At 47.6% G+C, this 17,847-nt stretch overlaps 3 protein-coding genes across 4 annotated transcripts in view; 1 reads left to right on the forward strand and 2 right to left on the reverse strand.

The window, feature by feature from the left end:
• DGCR2 (DiGeorge syndrome critical region gene 2) overlaps window positions 1-6,726 on the reverse strand; it is a 53,213-nt gene extending 46,487 nt beyond the window's left edge. The window contains exon 1 of the mRNA XM_035890476.1: window positions 6,693-6,726. Within this exon, the coding sequence (XP_035746369.1) occupies window positions 6,693-6,726 (34 nt within the window). The remainder of the gene's footprint in view (window positions 1-6,692) is intronic.
• TSSK2 (testis specific serine kinase 2) lies at window positions 1,448-7,861 on the forward strand. Its single transcript, XM_035890465.1, has one exon. It carries the CDS (start codon window positions 6,806-6,808, stop codon window positions 7,775-7,777), a length of 972 nt encoding a protein of 323 aa, XP_035746358.1. The 5' UTR covers window positions 1,448-6,805; the 3' UTR covers window positions 7,778-7,861.
• Window positions 7,862-8,174: 313 nt separating this feature from the next.
• Window positions 8,175-17,825, reverse strand: ESS2 (ess-2 splicing factor homolog). Of its 2 annotated transcripts, none has more exons than XM_035890464.1 (9): window positions 17,643-17,731; window positions 16,586-16,681; window positions 15,231-15,419; window positions 13,238-13,355; window positions 12,371-12,504; window positions 12,125-12,227; window positions 10,666-10,775; window positions 9,624-9,739; window positions 8,175-9,065 (listed from the first exon to the last, which is right to left on the reverse strand). In XM_035890464.1, exons 2-9 carry the CDS (start codon window positions 16,679-16,681, stop codon window positions 8,780-8,782), a joined length of 1,152 nt encoding a protein of 383 aa, XP_035746357.1. In that variant the 5' UTR covers window positions 17,643-17,731; the 3' UTR covers window positions 8,175-8,779. The 2 variants fall into 2 exon arrangements, with proteins under 2 accessions (XP_035746357.1, XP_035746356.1); XM_035890463.1 differs by having other exon boundaries at window positions 8,177-9,065; window positions 15,231-15,397; window positions 17,643-17,825.
• Between the last annotated feature and the right edge of the window lie 22 nt (window positions 17,826-17,847).

The following is a 17,847-nucleotide window of genomic DNA, read 5'->3' on the forward strand; positions in this document are numbered from 1 at the left end:
ACCGGTCCCTTCTGTCCCCATCGGGACAGCTCCCACCGGTCCCCTCTGTCCCCCCGGATGGCCACTGCCAGCCACCACCGTCCCCCGGGGATGGCCTCTACCGGTCCCCTCTGTCCTCACCAGGGTGGCAATGCCGGTCCCTCTGTCCCCCCAGGATGGCCTTGCCCAGTTCCCACCATCCCCACCGGGATGGCCTCCACTGGTCCCCTCTGTCCCCCCGGGACCACCTTTCCCTGTCCCGAGCTGGGGTGGCCTTTCCCACTCACCTCAGTCCCCATCCCTTCCGTAAGAGCCTGAACCAGCCTCTTCCATCCCCCAGGTCGGCCTTTCCCAGTCCCCTCCATCCCCGCTGCGATGGCCTTTCCCTGCCGCTGCAGGGACTTCCCAGCCCCGTCACCCTGCCTGTCCCCCAGCACAGGCACAAAGCGCTGGGGTTTCCCAGCCCCAGCGGGCTCCAAGGTTGACTATCGTTTGCCTGCTTCATTAATCTGTTCCCACCTGCCCACCGCAGGGTGGGATGGTCCCCATGAAACTGGGGTGACACTGACAAGCAGTATCTGGTGCTGGGACATCCCTGCAGCCAGGGACCCAGCGCAACAGCTTCCAGCACTGCGGCAGTGCCGGAGCCAGCTGGTGTTTCCATACCTCCTGGAAACACTGCATTCCCAGATCCCAGATCCAGACAGAGAGGAAATGCATAAAGAAAACTAATTGTGCGTCTCTGATGGTTGTTAATGGCCCTGCAAATGACAGGTGCCTTTAGGAATTTGACCCTGGGTGTTGCTGCACATCAAGCTGGGCAGGGTGGTGGCTGTCCCTGCCAGGGAGCCCAGCCTGGGGTGGTGGCACCATCCCCAATGCCACAACTCTCCTGGTGCTCGGGGCCAGCCCGGGTGGCATTTGGGATCAAAAGGCAGTTTTACCTTCAAGGGCCACTGCCCAGATTGAGCTGGAATTTCCTCCGATGATGGGAAGCGAAGGAGCAGTGTTCAGGCAGCACCAGGGCACGGCGTCCCTCAGTGGCTCACCAACTCACAGTGGCTGCTGTGTCACAGGGAACCCACACTTTCCTCTGCAGGGAATTCCAGCTTTCCAGTAAAATCCTACGCAGAGTCAAACCCAAAAGCTGGGAAGCTGTCTGAGAACTTTTTATATTTTTTTAATTTTACTGAACTAAAGTAGCTTACAACAAAGTGGTTTTCACTTTTATGCTACAATTTGAAGTGTTCAAATAAAACATGGGAATTCCAGTAAGGACTATTTTAAACCAATCATATACTCCCAGTTTCACTGTTAATACTAATTACTCATTACACCCAGCGGCAAACCTTCCTCAGGGGGGTATTCCTAAGGAATGTACAGATACCTCTGTTCTTTCCTTGCTTCTGCTTCCCCCCAGCCACTGCCCAGGCGCCGGCTGCCGACCAGCAGGCAGGGGGACGGGGGCTTCAGTGGGTTTTCTCCGGCACTTGCCTCCTCCAGCCCCACGGGAGCTGTTGCCATGCTCAGCTCAGCAGTGTCAGGGAGAGGCCATTTCCAAAGCTAAAAATGAAGTTTAATGTGGCAGTGGAAATTGGTGCCCACGAAGACCCCAGAGCTGGGATAGCAACAAACATGAGCCCAGTTCCATCTCCCAGAGCTGTGAGCCCTGCGGGGCCCCAGGAGGGCTGCGTGGCAGGGGCCGTGCGTGCTTGGGGACCTGCTGGAGCGCGTCATGAGCAGCAGGGGGGTTGCCTGACAATTTAGGCCAAAACCCATTTTGCCAGCTCTCATGCGCTGCCAAATACCGTCATGATCTGTGTGTCCGTGGGGACCTGACGCATGACAACATCCTCCAGCACGAAGGCACAAGCGTCAAACTCCCCAGCTTTGTTCCTCCCAAGGGATGCTGCAGGGAGAGGCTGTTCTCAGCCCAGCTTCCCACAGCCTAGCTGCACGTGCTGACCCCAGATTGATCCAGGACGTTCCTTATCCCCCCCAAGCTCATGACACCCCATCACCCATATGTATAAGTAAATGTCCTGCGATGCCTCCAGCACGAGAGCAGCACTCCCCTTGTAGACAGGGCACGGGCTGCTTCTTCCTGCCTTTCAACCCAAGAAAACACAGACCTCATTTGCCCATGCCACAGCCCCCAGTGCCCCCCAGCTCTAAACAGAGGTGGGCCTGGAGCACACACGTGTGCCAAAGCACCACAATGTGCACAGCACCTCTGAGCAAACAGGCAATAAATGGCCCAGCCACACAAGAGCACAAAGGTGAAGGGTAAGAGGCACCCACTTCCCCAGGCTGTGCTGTGCCAAGCTCTGTAACACTGGCAGACACCAACACGATGGGACTGTGAATACCCTGGCCAAGCCACAGGCGTGCATGAGGCAGGGCCACCCCAAGCAGCCGCACCAGCCCCAAGCCCCCAGGCAGGAGGCCGGGGTACCAGGGGCTGCATTGGGGGGAGCAGGGGCAGCCCAGTGCCCCGGGCAGGAGGGGTGAGGACGGAGCGTGCTAGCAAAAACATGCCGAGCGCCTCTGCCCAGGGCGTGCAGGAGCCGGCACATCCCAGGCACTCCCAGTTTCCTACTGGGAACAAGTGTTTCTCTAACCAGTAAGTGCAGATCCCCTGTGCCCAAAAAGCAGCAGAGAAAAGCTGCCGTGCCCGGGAGGAGCAGAGGGAAGGGGCTCAAAGGGAGGGAACCCAGCTCTTGCCCCGGCCTGACTCTGAGCTGGGGTTTGCAGCCAGCTGCTGCGGGGCCAGCTGCAGGGAGCTGGGATTGAGGCACCAAATGTAAATATGAAGAAGCAGGAATTGCTCCTTCTCCCTCTCCCCTGAGCGAGTGGATCCATTTCCTTTATCTTCACAGAGAAATAGCCCAGTCTTCCAAAACAACAGCGCCTCCAACCACAGCTTCCTTCTGGGCTAAATAATCGGAGAAGTAGAAAGCAGCGCAGAGCCCCAGCCCTTACTGGAACCGACTTCGAGGTGGGTGCAAAGCTGCAGCCCTGCATGGCCCCCGGCACCACGGCAGGGGTGGCTACTCTGCCCCAGGGAAATGCTCTTGGCCCTGAAGGTGAGGAGCAGAGGGGAGCAGCTTGGGGCTTGCTGCCTTCGGGAAGTCCCGTTGCCGCAAGACGTGGCTCACGTGGGCTGCAGGGGCTGAGCAAACCTTCAGCTGGAGTGTCCAAGGCAGCCACTCCCCAGCCACTCGGACCTGGCTGTCTGCTCAAAGTACAGCACGGGGTGATCGTGAGAGTTTCTTTTCTCACCCCCCGCACCAAACCCTGTGTTGCTGCTTGTCTGCCGCTCAGCATTTTCCTACTTGTGCCCCATAAAGGAAAGGGCAGCAGTCATCCCTGGTGTAATCAGTGTTTTGCTTCTTTAAGGCATCTGAGCCTGCCTTCTCCGTCCAGGTTGCAGCAACTCATCCCTCATCCTCACTGGCTCATCACTAATGGTTCTTGCAACTTTCTCTTTAAGAACTACATCCTGCTGTTCCCCAAATCAACCATAATCCCCCCTCTTTCCCATCCAATTATAAGAACAAGTCTCTCCTCTTCTTTCCTGCATGGAGCAAGGAGCCGAGCCCCAAACTGCACATGCAAAGCACCCCCAGACTCCGCAGGGGATGTTACAGCCCCACATCACACCCCAGGGCCACAGGCCCACTGGGGCTCCCACGATTTCTTGTGTGCAGCCGGTAACCCACCGCAGCCAGCCCCACCGCCGCTCACTGCCAACCACCTCTGCGGCGTTAGGAGAGCTCCGGGTGCTATTTTGGCTGAGGGAGGAAGCGTGCTTGGGCCTTGCACATAGGAAAATGCAGATAGACAGGAACAGCAAAAGGAAAAGAACCCTCTGAAAAACAGGAGGGGGGGGGGAAATCACAAGTCATCAAGAACCAAGATATTTTTTCACACTGGTTTTGGCCCTGTAAGGCACATGATCTGCTAGGACTACGGCAGCAAAAATTTCTGGCAACAAAGAGTTTACTGATTCCCTAATTACAGACAGCAAGGGCTGAAAGGCAGCAGGAAGCAGAGACCAGACATTAGAGCAGGCGTTACAGGAATAGCCCATCTGAAGAGCACTACATCCCCTTAAAGAGATCCAGTTTTAGAGCATTTAATTGAAAATAAATTACATTCCCAGCAAACACGTGAAGGCCCTTCAGTCTGGCAGAATTGAGACAGTGATTTTAGTAGGGCTGTCTGAGTTAACTCACTTGGGGGCAAACACAAAACCAACGCTGTCCCACAGGATATTTAATGCAATTTGCTTTTAAGCATTGATTAGTTCCACGTTGTGCAATTCTTTTCAGGTATCACATTCCCTGCTCTGTTATCCCAGCTACACCTTGGTATGAGCATGACCGGTTTGAAATGCCATGGAAGACACATGCCCCATCCCAGTTCTGACCCACACATACACCTCATCCACGGTCCCTCAAACACTGCCCAGCCCTTACGTGCATCCCACACCCAGGAGAGCTCCGGCACCCAGTGAATGGGTAGGAATCACCTGACAAGAAGATGGAGGGTATCAGGTACCAGGCTTGAGACACGCACGCTGATCACAGCCTGCTTCCACACATCCAGCCCACATCCCATGGGGGTTGGGACATTTCTTTCCATGTTCCCATGCTTGTCCTTCTCTAATCCCTCCCTTTCTCTAACCCTCGTCTCTTCCCAAAATAACCCTCCTCTAATTACTTTTTCCCATTGGGCCCTGTCTTGCTACAGCCGTAGCCCAATTTGGTGTTTCTGATACCTCGCACTGGGTCACCTCCACCTCGCCAGCTTCCACACCCCAGGTGGTCCCCATGCTCCTCCTCAATCATCCGTGAAGCTCAGACACTTCCCTGGGCGCTCTCTGCAGCGATCCAGCAGCTGCCCGTTCCCTGCTGCATCCAGCCATCTCTCATGTCATGTCTGCTCCTTTCCCCTGCTCTGTTCAGTGACTCAAACTGCGGGCCAGGACCCGACCTGCCTGGGTACCCTAACAGAGAGGTCCTACATTTCATGGAGATATGCAGATCGTGTGATCATTATGAAATAAATAATTATTTTTTAAAATTACCTAAGAACTTCATTGTTATTTAGCCAGTTCAGTCCTTAAGGAACATCTCTGAAAACATGGAAACATTAGTAAGTGAATTCCCCTTACATTCATTCATGAGTACCTGAGAATATTTTTGCTTAAAGAAAAAAAATTTAGCCTTCAATTAGTTCTGAACTAAAAAAAAAAAAAAAGCAAAAATTACTAATTTCCTGGAGTTGCAATTTCTAGCAATGCCATGTCGATCAACTAATTTTTACAAGGTGCCCTATAAAAATCGAGTCCCTTGGAAGGGTTTTTCACAGTCAGGGACATGAGTTTTGGAAGTGGCAGTGGAAACAGCGCAATAGGAAGCTCTCACCAAGACAAACGCGGCATCAAACACCCCAGACCTTACAGAAGGCGGCAGGCACTGCTCAGAGAGCCAAGTAAGATTTTCCATGCATGTTTCCTCAGTAAAACATCACCTGGTTATAGAAAATGTCAAGGCTGCCAAGTGTTACACAGGCTGTCTTGTACTCTGGCATGGTGCAAAAAGCATACACACATGGCTACGCCTGCTTCCTGCTAAAAGGTGCTCGGCTCTTCTCCAGGCTGGATCACACCAGTGCTCATCCCACACTCAAAGGTCAGCTCATACTGGAATGACCACAGCTCTTGAGTGCAGGCTATGTATGGTTAAAACTGCTCTTCATTTTTTTTGGCTAATTCCAAAAGTTAGCCAAAAGTTTCAAAGAACGGGAGGAAAAAGCCCAAACAAAAGCCCCAGTGTGGCTGTCAGAAGTTCCACTTCTGTTCTTCAGAATGACAGGGTCATCCATGCTGGTGGATGAAGCAGGACTGTCCCTAGCCACCGCGTTATGATCATCATCATCAAGTCTTTGGAGTCACATACATAGCAGCTGTAAAAACAAATTTGAAAAAGCTGAGACAAATCAAAAAGCCCCAGAAGCTGATTACAGTGAAGCAATCAATGTGCAAAACAGTAATCCTCAGAGCCCTTCTGAGAAAGGTGTCGGTGTGAACCCTTCTCAAGAACACCAGAAGCTGGAAGTCAAAATGTAACTCCCCCGCTGAGTAAGGGTTTAAGAAAAAGCCAGCTGCAAAGCCCACAAAAGCCAATCATCAGAGCTACAAAATGGAGGGGCTGGGTAAACAACAAGGAAATGAACTTAAGAGAAGCCACTTCCTTCCCCTAACAAGCCCATGAGGAAAAAAACCCAGTTCTTGAATATGGAACCAGTGGAGACAAGAGAAGCAGCATCCCATCCCTTCTGAAGGCCACTGGCTAATGAGGAGCAAGACCACCGTAGGCCAGAAGCAAGCCCACACGGGGCTTGAGAGATCATCTGGGATATACAAAAAAGACACCAGACAAAATTTCACCTAACTTGTGAATAAATGTAAGACTGAGGTACACTTTAGGGAAGAAAAACATTTAAGCTACTTCCATCCTGTTAGCAAAATTAAAGATCATTTTATGAAGGCAGAGTGCAACCAATGTCTCCCAGCGACCCGATGTTAAGTTTTGCTCTGGATGATGTCATCCAGTAGCTTTATAAAAGCACCGAAAGGTCCTTGGTGCCCTGTGGAGGGGGGGCTGCCTGTGACATCACACAGCGGCCAGCGCTGCGGTGCCCACCCGCCTGCCACACCAGGGCCAAGGCAGCCACCATGGTGCGTGGGCACACCATCTGCCACCACACATGATGCACACCAGCACCAACTCACGCAGCTCCCCCCAGCTCTCCCACCATGGATGATGCTGTGGTGCTTGGAAAGAAAGGCTACAGCCTGAACAACACGCTAGGACAAGGCTCATATGGCAAAGTGAAATCCGCCTACTGTGATCGGCTGAAACGTAATGTGGCTGTCAAGATCATCGACAAGAGGAAAACTCCTCGGGACTTCCTGGAAAGATTTCTCCCCAGGGAAATAGAGGCTTTGAGACGTTTGCACCACCCCTCAATCATCAAAGCCTATGAGATTTTTGAGACATCAGCTGGAAAAGTGTACATCGTGATGGAGCTGGGGGAGAAGGGAGACCTCCTGGACTACATCAAGATCACGGGAGCTATGAAAGAGGACATTGCTCGCATCAAGTTTCAGCAGTTGGCTTCTGCCATCAAGCATTGCCACGACTCAGACTTTGCTCACAGGGACCTGAAATGTGAGAATATCCTTCTCGATGAAGACCTCAACATCAAGCTGTCAGACTTTGGCTTTTCCAAATCCTTATCTCGGGATGAAAATGGAAGAACTGTTCTCAGCAAAACCTTCTGCGGGTCTGCTGCGTACGCAGCCCCTGAAGTGCTACAGGGCATTCCTTGTGACCCCAGGATTTCTGACATATGGAGCCTGGGTGTCATCCTGTATACAATGGTGTACGCTTTAATGCCATTTGATGATTCCAACATCAGGAAAATGATCGGTATTCAGAAACAACACAGGATTCCCTTCCCCAACTCAAAACACCTGACTGTAGAGTGCAAGGACCTCATTCACCACTTGCTCCAGCCCAACATATCTCAGAGGTTGTGCATAGATGAAGTTTTGAAACACTCATGGTTGCAGACTCCTAAATCCATGATCCCTTCCCCTCTGCCAGCTGCAGAAGAGGGTGAGTGTTCCCAAAAACTGCGTGGAGGAAAGCCTGAGCACAAGCAGCAAGACAAATCCCATTCTGCAGAAGGGGAAGGAGAGGAGAAGGAAACGACATCCTCTTAAGGATAGCTGGTTTCAACAATGTCACAAAGTTGGTCTAACTGGTTCTCAACTTCAGCTTCTCCGGACCCTTTCAGCAGTAGTCCTCATCTTCGACTTTACAAAGTATAGCAACAGAAGACACAGTACATGTGCTGAGGTGAACAAACAGCTTAACACCATTGTTCTCAAAAGACCTGTCTCTGATATGGTTTGCGGGGATGAGAAGTTACTGTCAAAACACATTGGAAAGCTGCTTTCAGTGCTGCTGACGCCTAACAGCTCTTACACTCACGTTTCTCAAGTTCCTGACTACACCAGCTGCAGAATTCACACGTGCATCAACCACATTTTGGATTCAGTAAGAGGGCAGGTTATTAGTAAGTGTGAACTGATGTCTGAAACTGTATGAATACTGTTTTCACGACGTACCAACTCTCTTGACAGGCCCACCGTACATTCAAGAGCACCAGTTTAAACTCCACTTCAATTAAAGAGCAGCCCTCTCAAATTCTGGGTCATGTCTCAATATACACATTGTCATATCCCCTCTTCTGCAAAGTACAAAACCAAAGAAGTTTGACAAGCTGGAAGAAAGTCCAGTCCAACCTTTTAGGAAGGCTTACCACTTTTATAAATAGACATGTCTGTACAGAAACGTATTTAAATGCATGGCCATCTTAAAAAGAAACGTATCTTTAAAAAATTATCGCCATTTCCCAAGAGTCCAGAAGCTTCTCTGCCATTGCAGGAAGCATCCTTTTGCTACAGCAGCCCTGTGCATCCCACCCATGCAGTTCAAAGGGAAGTTATACCACAGCAGGAGACACTCTGCTTCCAAAAAGCACATCACAGGCTATTTTAGCTATATAGTCTAGAGTAGCACTGGTCCCAGATCTTGTAACCGCTCGTTTCCACTCTGGCAGCTGTATCTAGACACCCCTCACTACCGATGGCTCACAACATCCAGTTTGCAGACAGCTGAGCACAGCCAGTTCACTGTCACTTTGCTGGTGACTGGAATATTCAGAAGAAATTGGATACCTTCCTTCTTTTAGGAAGCTGCAGTAAATTGTCTGTGATCGATGTAGTATCCTGAGATACTGGCGTCTGAGATACTGTCCTGGATTGTGGGGTGGTTGTGGGTGTATGAGGCCCACTTGCTGGGGTCTTGTAACCAGGAGTTCCTGTGTGGGCTGGGGAAGGGGTATAGCTGGCTCGCAGGGCTTTGTCGGTGTATTTACTTGCGGTCCTGTTTACTAGTCTTTGCAAAGCTGGTGACATTGCTGGGCTTAGTCCTTTCGGAGTAAGGCTGGAATAGAATAAACAGTTTTAAAAGATTTTACAGTAAAAATCTGCCATTTATCAGGAAGAGCACCAATGCTTCCACAGGCGAGCTCAGTGTCTGCTCCCCCCGCAGACTTAGACCCACCAGATGCCAAAATCACTCTGCCTGCAGGTAAATGCAGTCTGTGTCTCTAGAGAGACAAGTGACAGAGAAACCTCTTACATCCCTCCCAAACCTGAGTGGTACTGCCTGCCACTTTGAGCCTGTTCCGTCCTTCCCATGACCCAACCAAGCAAGCCTTATCATGTCTCTTCTTTGCAATGAGGGAAAACACCAATCCAGATGCATTGCTGGGTGACTGTAGGGTAGAACAGTAATGCTGACAAGAGGGAGTATCAAGGGACAGTCACCACCCATCTTCCAATCAGGAATTAAGTTTTTTAATTTCTAAAACCATTTAGCTTGACTGTACCTCTTCCTGCTTCCAGTACTCTTTATCATTCCTCCCTTTCTACATATGTTGATTTAAACCTCATCAGAAAATACCCATCCCCAGTTCTGCTGTCCAAAGAGAAGTCTCACCTGGCCAAGTTTTCTGTCACTTTTCGAAGTGCCTCCTGCTTCTTTGCTCGGTTTTTAGCTGCCACTTCATTGGCCATCTTGAGTCCTAACCTCTCACGTCGCCCAGGCTCCAGGATCTGTAAATGCATCACACAGTTCACTTGCCAAGGCACTCATGAGTGCTGCATAAACGAGTCAAAGCCCCTTCACAGTTGGATTCCAGCCTACAGGGATTTTAACTGAGGAGAAGTGGGGTGAGCCCACACCTCTCTGCTGCTATATAAAAGCCAGAGAGGACACAGAGAGACCTTCAACCTGCCTTAGCGAGTAACAAAAATGGTAAAACCAGTCCAGCCAAGGAAGCAGCCATTACCTCTGGCATTTCCTCCTGCTGTCTCTCCTAGAAAAACAATGTCACCTGTGTCTTGCCTAGCCTGGCCTGTAGCCAGCCAACTCTCAGGCAAACACAGACATGGCTAAACAGCAGGAGAACTAGTCAAGGGCTTCAGAGACTGACAAAACAGAGGCACATACAGCAAATCACACCGTTCTTAAACTAAGAGTCTCAGACAGCTCACATTCAATGACACCAGCAGGAGACAGGTAGCATGCAGGGCCAGGTGCCATTAGCAAAGCCAGAGCGCCTTTTCTACTCTCTCATAATACACCTGCCTCAGGCCATGACAGCCAGAAGATCGAGAGAGGGGGAAATCCTACAATTTCTACCCATTCACACATTAAAATTAGAGAAATGAGGCATCTCTTCAGGTTCCTTTGAAAGCCCCTCTGTCTGGGCCCATCATCAAATACTGAGTCTCACTCTCCTGCCAACAGCGTGTGTTCCACCTCAGGTATCTCCACCAAGTAGCTTTCATGTGCTGCCACATCCACCTCCACCCTCCAAGCAGAACCTAGATTATTAGTCTCAAGCACTGGGAACACAGCCCAGAGATGCGTCACGCTCCCACAACAATGTTAATCTATTAATTACTCACTTGCCTTTCTCTTCTTAGTCCTTCCCCCCAAAAAAGAGAATGACAAGCTGACTCCTGACATAAAATACCTTGAAGGCTGGTCCAGGTGTTCTGTCCACATACGGCGTGTCTGACCCTTCTAGACGCAAAGGGGTGCTTTCGATTTCACCCCATGTCATAAAAGGAGACTCATTCACACCTAAAAGCAAATTTAAAAAGTCATGCTCATGCAAGACATTTAACTGTTCGTTCACCACAAAAAAATCCACAGAAGCAAGTTACGAAATGCAGCACAACATCAACACACAAAGGAGTCCCTCCACTGAAGAGGAAATCACAGCCAATCTTGAATAGTTACATGTGGTTCCCATTAAAAGGGCATGACCTTAAACTCACAGGATTGCCTGTGGCTGTGTCACCCTTTAGGTTACAACACCCAAGCATTGTCCTTTCCACATGTTTATTTTTCCATTTGGCGAGCTTTTGCTTAGTGACACTTTTGTTTTTTTCCTCTACAGTACTAGTCTTCCCCCCTGTTATTGTATGAAAACTCCTTCAACACAGGGAACTATTTGAAACGGTTAGAGGACTTAAGATACATGTAATAGCCAAATGTACCCTCAATTCATCTTGAAGCTAGCCTGTACCAAACAGAAACTGCACCTTGTCTAACAGCTACAACTGCAGGACAGATTCTAAGAGATGATTAAGTCACTCGCTAGAAAATCCTGCTGTCCAGGGTTTGGAAAAGGCATTTGCAATGGAGAAAGGAGGTGCGCTCCAAATGCCACCTACAGGCTTTCTGGAGGAAAAGCCTCAGCATGTTCATTTTTTAGCATAATAACAAAAGACGAGGAAACATAATGGCTGGTGAAGAACAGCTAAAAATTCAGATACCGCATTTCAACTGGAAGCAAAAAATCAGTTTGTTTTAACTGAAAGTATTCTGCGACTAATACATCTGAACAAAAGAAATCTATAATACACAAGTGTATACAGACAATCTGGAAAGCAGTAGACCTGGAGGAAAACAGTAGGATAGACTGTGAAGGAAGTGAGGTGTGCTACATCCCTATGAGCCAGGCTGACCCATCACTCAGAAAACTACTGGACACATTGACACAAACACTCCTCGTTTTCAAAAATGAGCACCTGAACTCGCTGGAAAGTTAATGTTTGTGAAATGTTTGAATTCTTATCTTTAAGCCCTAGAGAAGCATCACCCAGGGATAAAACAAGCAGCTGTGGCACCCCAGTTGCCTAGGAAGGCTCACTGCCCTTCTAGACGATTCCTAAGCGATGGCACAGCAGCTTGCTCAGAGCCTCCCAGGTACAGCATGACTTCTCTTGCCAGTGTATTGCACTAGGATTTAAGCACTGCATCCAGCTGGCACACACGGTACTCAGAAAGTCACCAGCTCATGGGACATAAACAGATAGAAGGTTTACCTCTGTGTGTAAACCAACCTCAGTGTTGAACAAACAGAGCATCAAAATAAGTGCAGTAGCAGTCCTCTTACATCAGACAAAATAAGAAAATCCTCTTACCAGGGGCAGGAGAGGGGGTAGCCACAAATCCATATCCATTCACTTTTGGAGACTCTTGGGGTATCAGTTCTTTCCCATCTGGTCCCACTTTGCCCTGTTTGTACTAAAATAAAAGAGACAATGCCATCCATGTGGAGAAAGGCGATTCAGCTGTATCTAGCACACACACAGTTCTCCCGGCTGATGAACACCACCAGGGGGCAGAGTCTAACACGGCTTTAGTCAGAAGAAGTAAAATTATCCAACCTGAGCATTGAGGGCTGCGGCTTGTTGGAGCTGTGATTTGCTCACGGCTTGGCTAAAAGGGTCCTTCACAAAACGGGTGTTTCGATGGACAACTTCCCTGGGTTTCTTAAATATGTCCTCCTCATCAGGTACCCCTTGAAAAGCAAAAGGTCCTTTAAGAAAGGGCTCAGGTAACACCAAGCAGTGTGCTCTAAAGCTCCCAACCAACACAACACTTGCCACACATTCCTACACAACACAGAACCCATCAGCAACTGCAGTGTGTATCTCTAGTAATTTCAAACAAATTTGCAATAGATACATGCTTTGTAACACATGAAATCTATAAACTAAGATCAGACTTTTTTTTTTTTAAGAAACAGTCAGTAAGACTTTCTTTTCTCTACTTTGCTGGTTTGCAGAAATTACCAGTTGTACATTTATAGCCAAAAAGAAAACTGCATTTACAAAATGACATAGTTTTCTACAGCAACCAAGGAACCAACAGGCCCAAGGAGCACTCTTTGAGCAGAAGCAAAGAAAGAATACATGACAAGAAAGTGCTCGTAAATAAGATAGACCAAACTGGAAGGGGCTTTGGCTCCTGAAAACAAGTGCTTCTAAAACACAGATAATGAGCTGCTTAGAGACAGATAGAACATGGTCAAACTTTGCAATCCGAGGCAAAGGAGCAAGGTCCAAGGAAAGAAAAAGAGAAAAAAAGAAAAGACTTGTTTTAAAACAACTTTACGCATCTGAGCTTCACAGAAGAAAAAGTGCAGTATTAGCAGTAAGAGCTGCTCAGCCATCCACAGAAGCGCTGTAAGCGCTGTTTGAAGTCAACCCACCCAGAACCAATGGCTCTTCTGAGAAACACACGCCCCTCACCTGTCGGATAATACATGAGAGTGTTTCGAGCCGTGTACTCCCACGTCTCCAGTCCAGCTTTCACATTCTCCAGAGCTTGCTGCTCTGCTGAGGGAAGTGCCAGGTTCTCATTTCGTCGCTGAAAGGGCAATAGAAAAAAAAAATTAAAAAAGGAAATCAGGTCTGAAACAGACTAAAAGTCAGGCATACACAAATTGGAGAGCTCAGCTGCATGCCCCAGCACACTGTGCAATGTGGCACGACACAAACACATTCTCTCTCTGGCAAGTGGCATTTGAGAACCATCCTGTTCCCAGGTGAGCTTGCAAACAACCACTCCACATGAAGTTCTGGTATAAAATCAAGTGAGAACTAAAGAATTATCTTCTCAGAAAGGTTATGCTTATGACTTTGTTTATTACATCTTGTGACAACACTTGTGATGGTTCAAACTTTTTCTGTTTTTTCTCTACCTACTAGTCAAAATTCAAATGAAGCATTCACTGCTAAATAAGGGAACAGCAACATATGACACATATCTAATATAAAGGCATTCTACAAGGCTTTGGCATGTAGCCTTGGGAGAATATTTGTATCACCCTAGTCTCGTACAAACTGTATTAGCTGAGGCAAGCAGTAACAGAAGAACAGACATTTCTTCAGTACTTAAGAGAGTTTTCAAACATTTCCATAGGTAGTACAGGTATGGAAGCATTTGACATATTCACACAATTACCTGCATGCTGTTACCAGCATATTAGTATCACTGATACCAAAAAGAAACTAATAGAATGCAGTCAGACACCGATAAGTTACTCCATTTTAAAATTCTCACACTAATTAAACTCGACAATTAGTGCCAGAAGCTTTATATTAAAGACATCAACTGATGTTGTCTTTAATAGGCATCGTCCATATACATTTAAATAGCAGTACTGTCACTGAATAGCGAAGTTATCTGCTACACAAACAGGCATGCTGTGCAAGGAAATGCAAGGTCTGAACAGAATGCTGGCTGACAGGCAGACAGACAACATCAGCACCAGACTGGCTCTGGTAACTTCACCTTGACCTGAAACAAGCCCTGTGCTTTGGGAATGTTCTCCTGCTGCCTGCCTTTTAATTCTGAGTGAAAGCATTCGAGCAAAGAAGATGCATAAGGAGCAGCAGAGGGCACTTTTATTGTAACAGACTCCGAGGGTTTACATTAGCTGGGATAAAAACATAACACTCACTCACAATGACAGAAGTAAACACTCATGTGTCAGTGCCAAACTTCATTAAAAGGCACTGCAGCTCACATCCATCACTGACACATCTGGCAACAGCGCCAGCTGCTCATGGCAGAAATCTTTCACGGAGAAAGATTGACATGGCAGCCCCAGAACCTCCCACAAAGCTAGCTGAGGAAGACAGCACAGCCAGCCATATAGTACTTTACTTCGGCAGCTGAACGGATTATTAATGATAAAAGAAACAGAAAACTGAGGCAAGACAGACAAATGAACTGAGAGTAATAAAGGGCTGATGGACAAACAACAGGAATTGCTCTCAGCTGCTCTCCTTCGTGCTTATGGAGGAGACTGCCAAGAACAGCAATTCTTGCACTTCGTGCAACGCTTCGCAGTCTCAAAGCCTTGGAAAGAGTCAGATCCTCACAGCAACTACATCAACACTGTTCTTGTGTTACAGACATGGAAAAACCAGGGCTGAAAAGGAAGCAATGGGCTGCCACAAGACCCAGGTAACTCAGGCTTACCTCAGATTTAGATGTGATCACCCCATGCACCTACTATTCAATAGCAAGACCTTTCTATTCTTATTAAATAATATGAGTAATTCAACAGTCCAATGCAACAGCCCCATGCTCAGAGCCAACGAATTCTCATCTGTATTTATAGGAGGATTCAAAAACAGAATCAATTCAATCAAACAAGAAAGAAATACAGTACAATGGTATTGCCCTGGTGTGTCACTTTGGAAGAGCAGAGATACAGCCGAGCCATCTCCCTACCTGGGCATACTCCTCTTCTGCACTGTACAGCCAAGCATGCTTGACTTTCTCCTTCTCTTTGGCCACTTCCATGATCTGCTCAAACGAAGCATTATCTTCACTCGTGTGTTTTGATAAGAAGCTGTCCAGACTGGGAAGTGCATCTTTATCATCTTTTTCTGCTTCTCCTAACAAGAGAAGGGAAGAAGCCTGAGAAAGGTTAATACTTCAAGAGCGCTATACATAACTCTGAATCGCGTCTGACAACAAGCCTTCTACAGACCCACTAATAATTAACATGAAGCCTGATGAAAAAAAAAAATACTTGTACGCAGAGTGGTACAATAAAAAATTCTTTTTTGGAAGACATATACCCACCTTTCACATAAAACCTTTTATGGCATTTGTTGCTATTTGCGTTAAAGGGAAAATGCACAAGTGGGCAGCTGCTAGCAGACATTTTTGATATACTATATGAATAGCTCTGCCCCTACAATCTTTGCTTACTTACAGAATTAATTAGGTGACACGGTGTGGCTGCGGTAGAGTTAATTTTCTTCATAGTAGCTACTATGAAGCTGTGTTTTGAATTTGAACTGAAAACAGCGCTGATAACGCCGGGATGGTTTCATCCCTGCTGAGCAGGGGTTACACAGAGCCAAGACCTTTTCTGCTCCTCACCCCCCCACCACCAGCAAGAGGCTGGGGGGACACAAGAAGCTGGGAGGGGACATGTCTGGGACAGCTGACCCCAACTGACCCCAAGGATATCCCACACCATATGACATCATGCTCAGCATATAAATCTGGAGGAAGAAGAAGGGGGGGGGACACATTTGGAGTGATGGTGATGGTCTTCCCAAGTCACTGTTACAAGTGATGGAGCCCTGCTTTCCTGGAAATGGCTGAATGCCTGCCCACCGATGGCAAGCAGTGAATGAATTCCTTATGTTGCTTTGCTTGCGTGGGCAGCTTTTGCTTTAGCTATTAAATTGTCTTCATCTCAACACACAAGTTTTCTCACTTTTACTCTTCCAATTCTCTCCCTATCCCACCGGGGGGGAGGTGAGAGAGTGGCTGCATGGGGCTCAGTTGCCAGCTGGGGTTAAACCACGACAGACAGGAAAAATTTACTGCCTTCAGAGAGATCAACTGCATTAAGAATTTACACAGCCATAAGGAGACCCACAATTGGGAATTCACACACATGATGTGAAACATTACATCAAATTCAACTGCAGAGTGATCATTTTCACGTACTAGGTTAAAGGAAACTAAACATCTGCTAAATACCCAAAACCCTTACAGAAGACAGAGCTCACAAAAGTATTTTTCTGATGCTGGAGAATTCGGCTAGAGAAACATCATTTTCCTACCTTCCGCTGCAGCTTTGATGCCAGCTTTAGATTTATTCCCTGGGGGAAGACCACCTGGATGCACTTCTGGGGTTTCAAACGTGGCTGGAGGAACATCTGTGACAGAAGAAAAAAAAAAAAAGACTCACATGGTCACTAGAGCACGGAACAGGCCACTTGCTGTGACATCTTCCACCATAGTAAGGGTCATGTGCCAAACAAGTCACAGAAGACATATCAAGGGAAGAAAAATTTAATTTAAAAGTTTTTAAAAGACTCCAAAATACTCTATACAATTTTGTCCCAACCACCAAACAAAATTTTGCTCTCATCCAAGACATTATTTTTCTCCTGCTAGGAAGAAATCACCAGAGAGCCACAGCCCAGTATATTTGCCACCCTGTCTGCAGCTTTAACCAAGAGGAAAAAGCATCAGCATAACAATCCTAACCTAGGCCAGGGACAGCACCTACAGTAGGGGAGGAAGGAAAATCACTTGGTGACACATGCCACGAGAAAGCCAGTGACCTAAACCCCACCATGAGAGTTCAGCCAGGGACTGGGCTTTAGTATAAGAAACACCTGAACTTGAAGAGAAAGCAAACACAGAACAGGGCATTGGATGCCTGCCGGGTGAACCTCTGATAACCACGAGCATCCAACATCTGTTCTGTCCCCAATATATGAAAATCTTACACATCTGTAGATGCAACGAGAACCCCTAAAAATGTAATAAGGATTCAAAACATTAACTTAGAGTTTCTGATAGTACAATATTGCACGTTAGAGCGTGTAACATTCCCTAGGGAGCAGGAACTTGGCAAAAGATGCCTGTGAGGAAGGGTTATTCAATAGGTGTTTTCCCAAAACCACTAACTCAAGAAGAAATTATTAGACACCATCAAAGGGAAATTCACCATCTGCCATCAGATACTGGTTACTGCCCAATCCGGTATACTAATTCCCAAGCAATGTCAACCTTGATACTTTAAGATAAGCACTGCCTGTACAAAGTTTGATAAATCAGAGCAGTAGTATTAGATATAAACCCCTTATGTTCCAGTGAGCCAGTCCTTACAGGGTGCAGGTGTGTCCCTCGATGGTTTACCCAAGGAAGAGCCAAACTTGATAGCAATTTGCCTCATTTTCTCCAAGTCACCATTTTCTTCAGCCTCCAGATATTCCTTCTGTGCTCGCAGCTTCTCCACATCAGGAAAGAAGTCTCGCTGAATGATTTTCTCTAAACTCTACAAAGAGAGAGACAACTGCAAGGGAGCGCTGGG

The sequence above is a fragment of the Egretta garzetta genome, unplaced genomic scaffold (assembly GCF_000687185.1).
Source record: "Egretta garzetta isolate BGI_Z169 unplaced genomic scaffold, ASM68718v1 scaffold343, whole genome shotgun sequence".
In the NCBI taxonomy this organism is placed as follows: domain Eukaryota; kingdom Metazoa; phylum Chordata; class Aves; order Pelecaniformes; family Ardeidae; genus Egretta; species Egretta garzetta.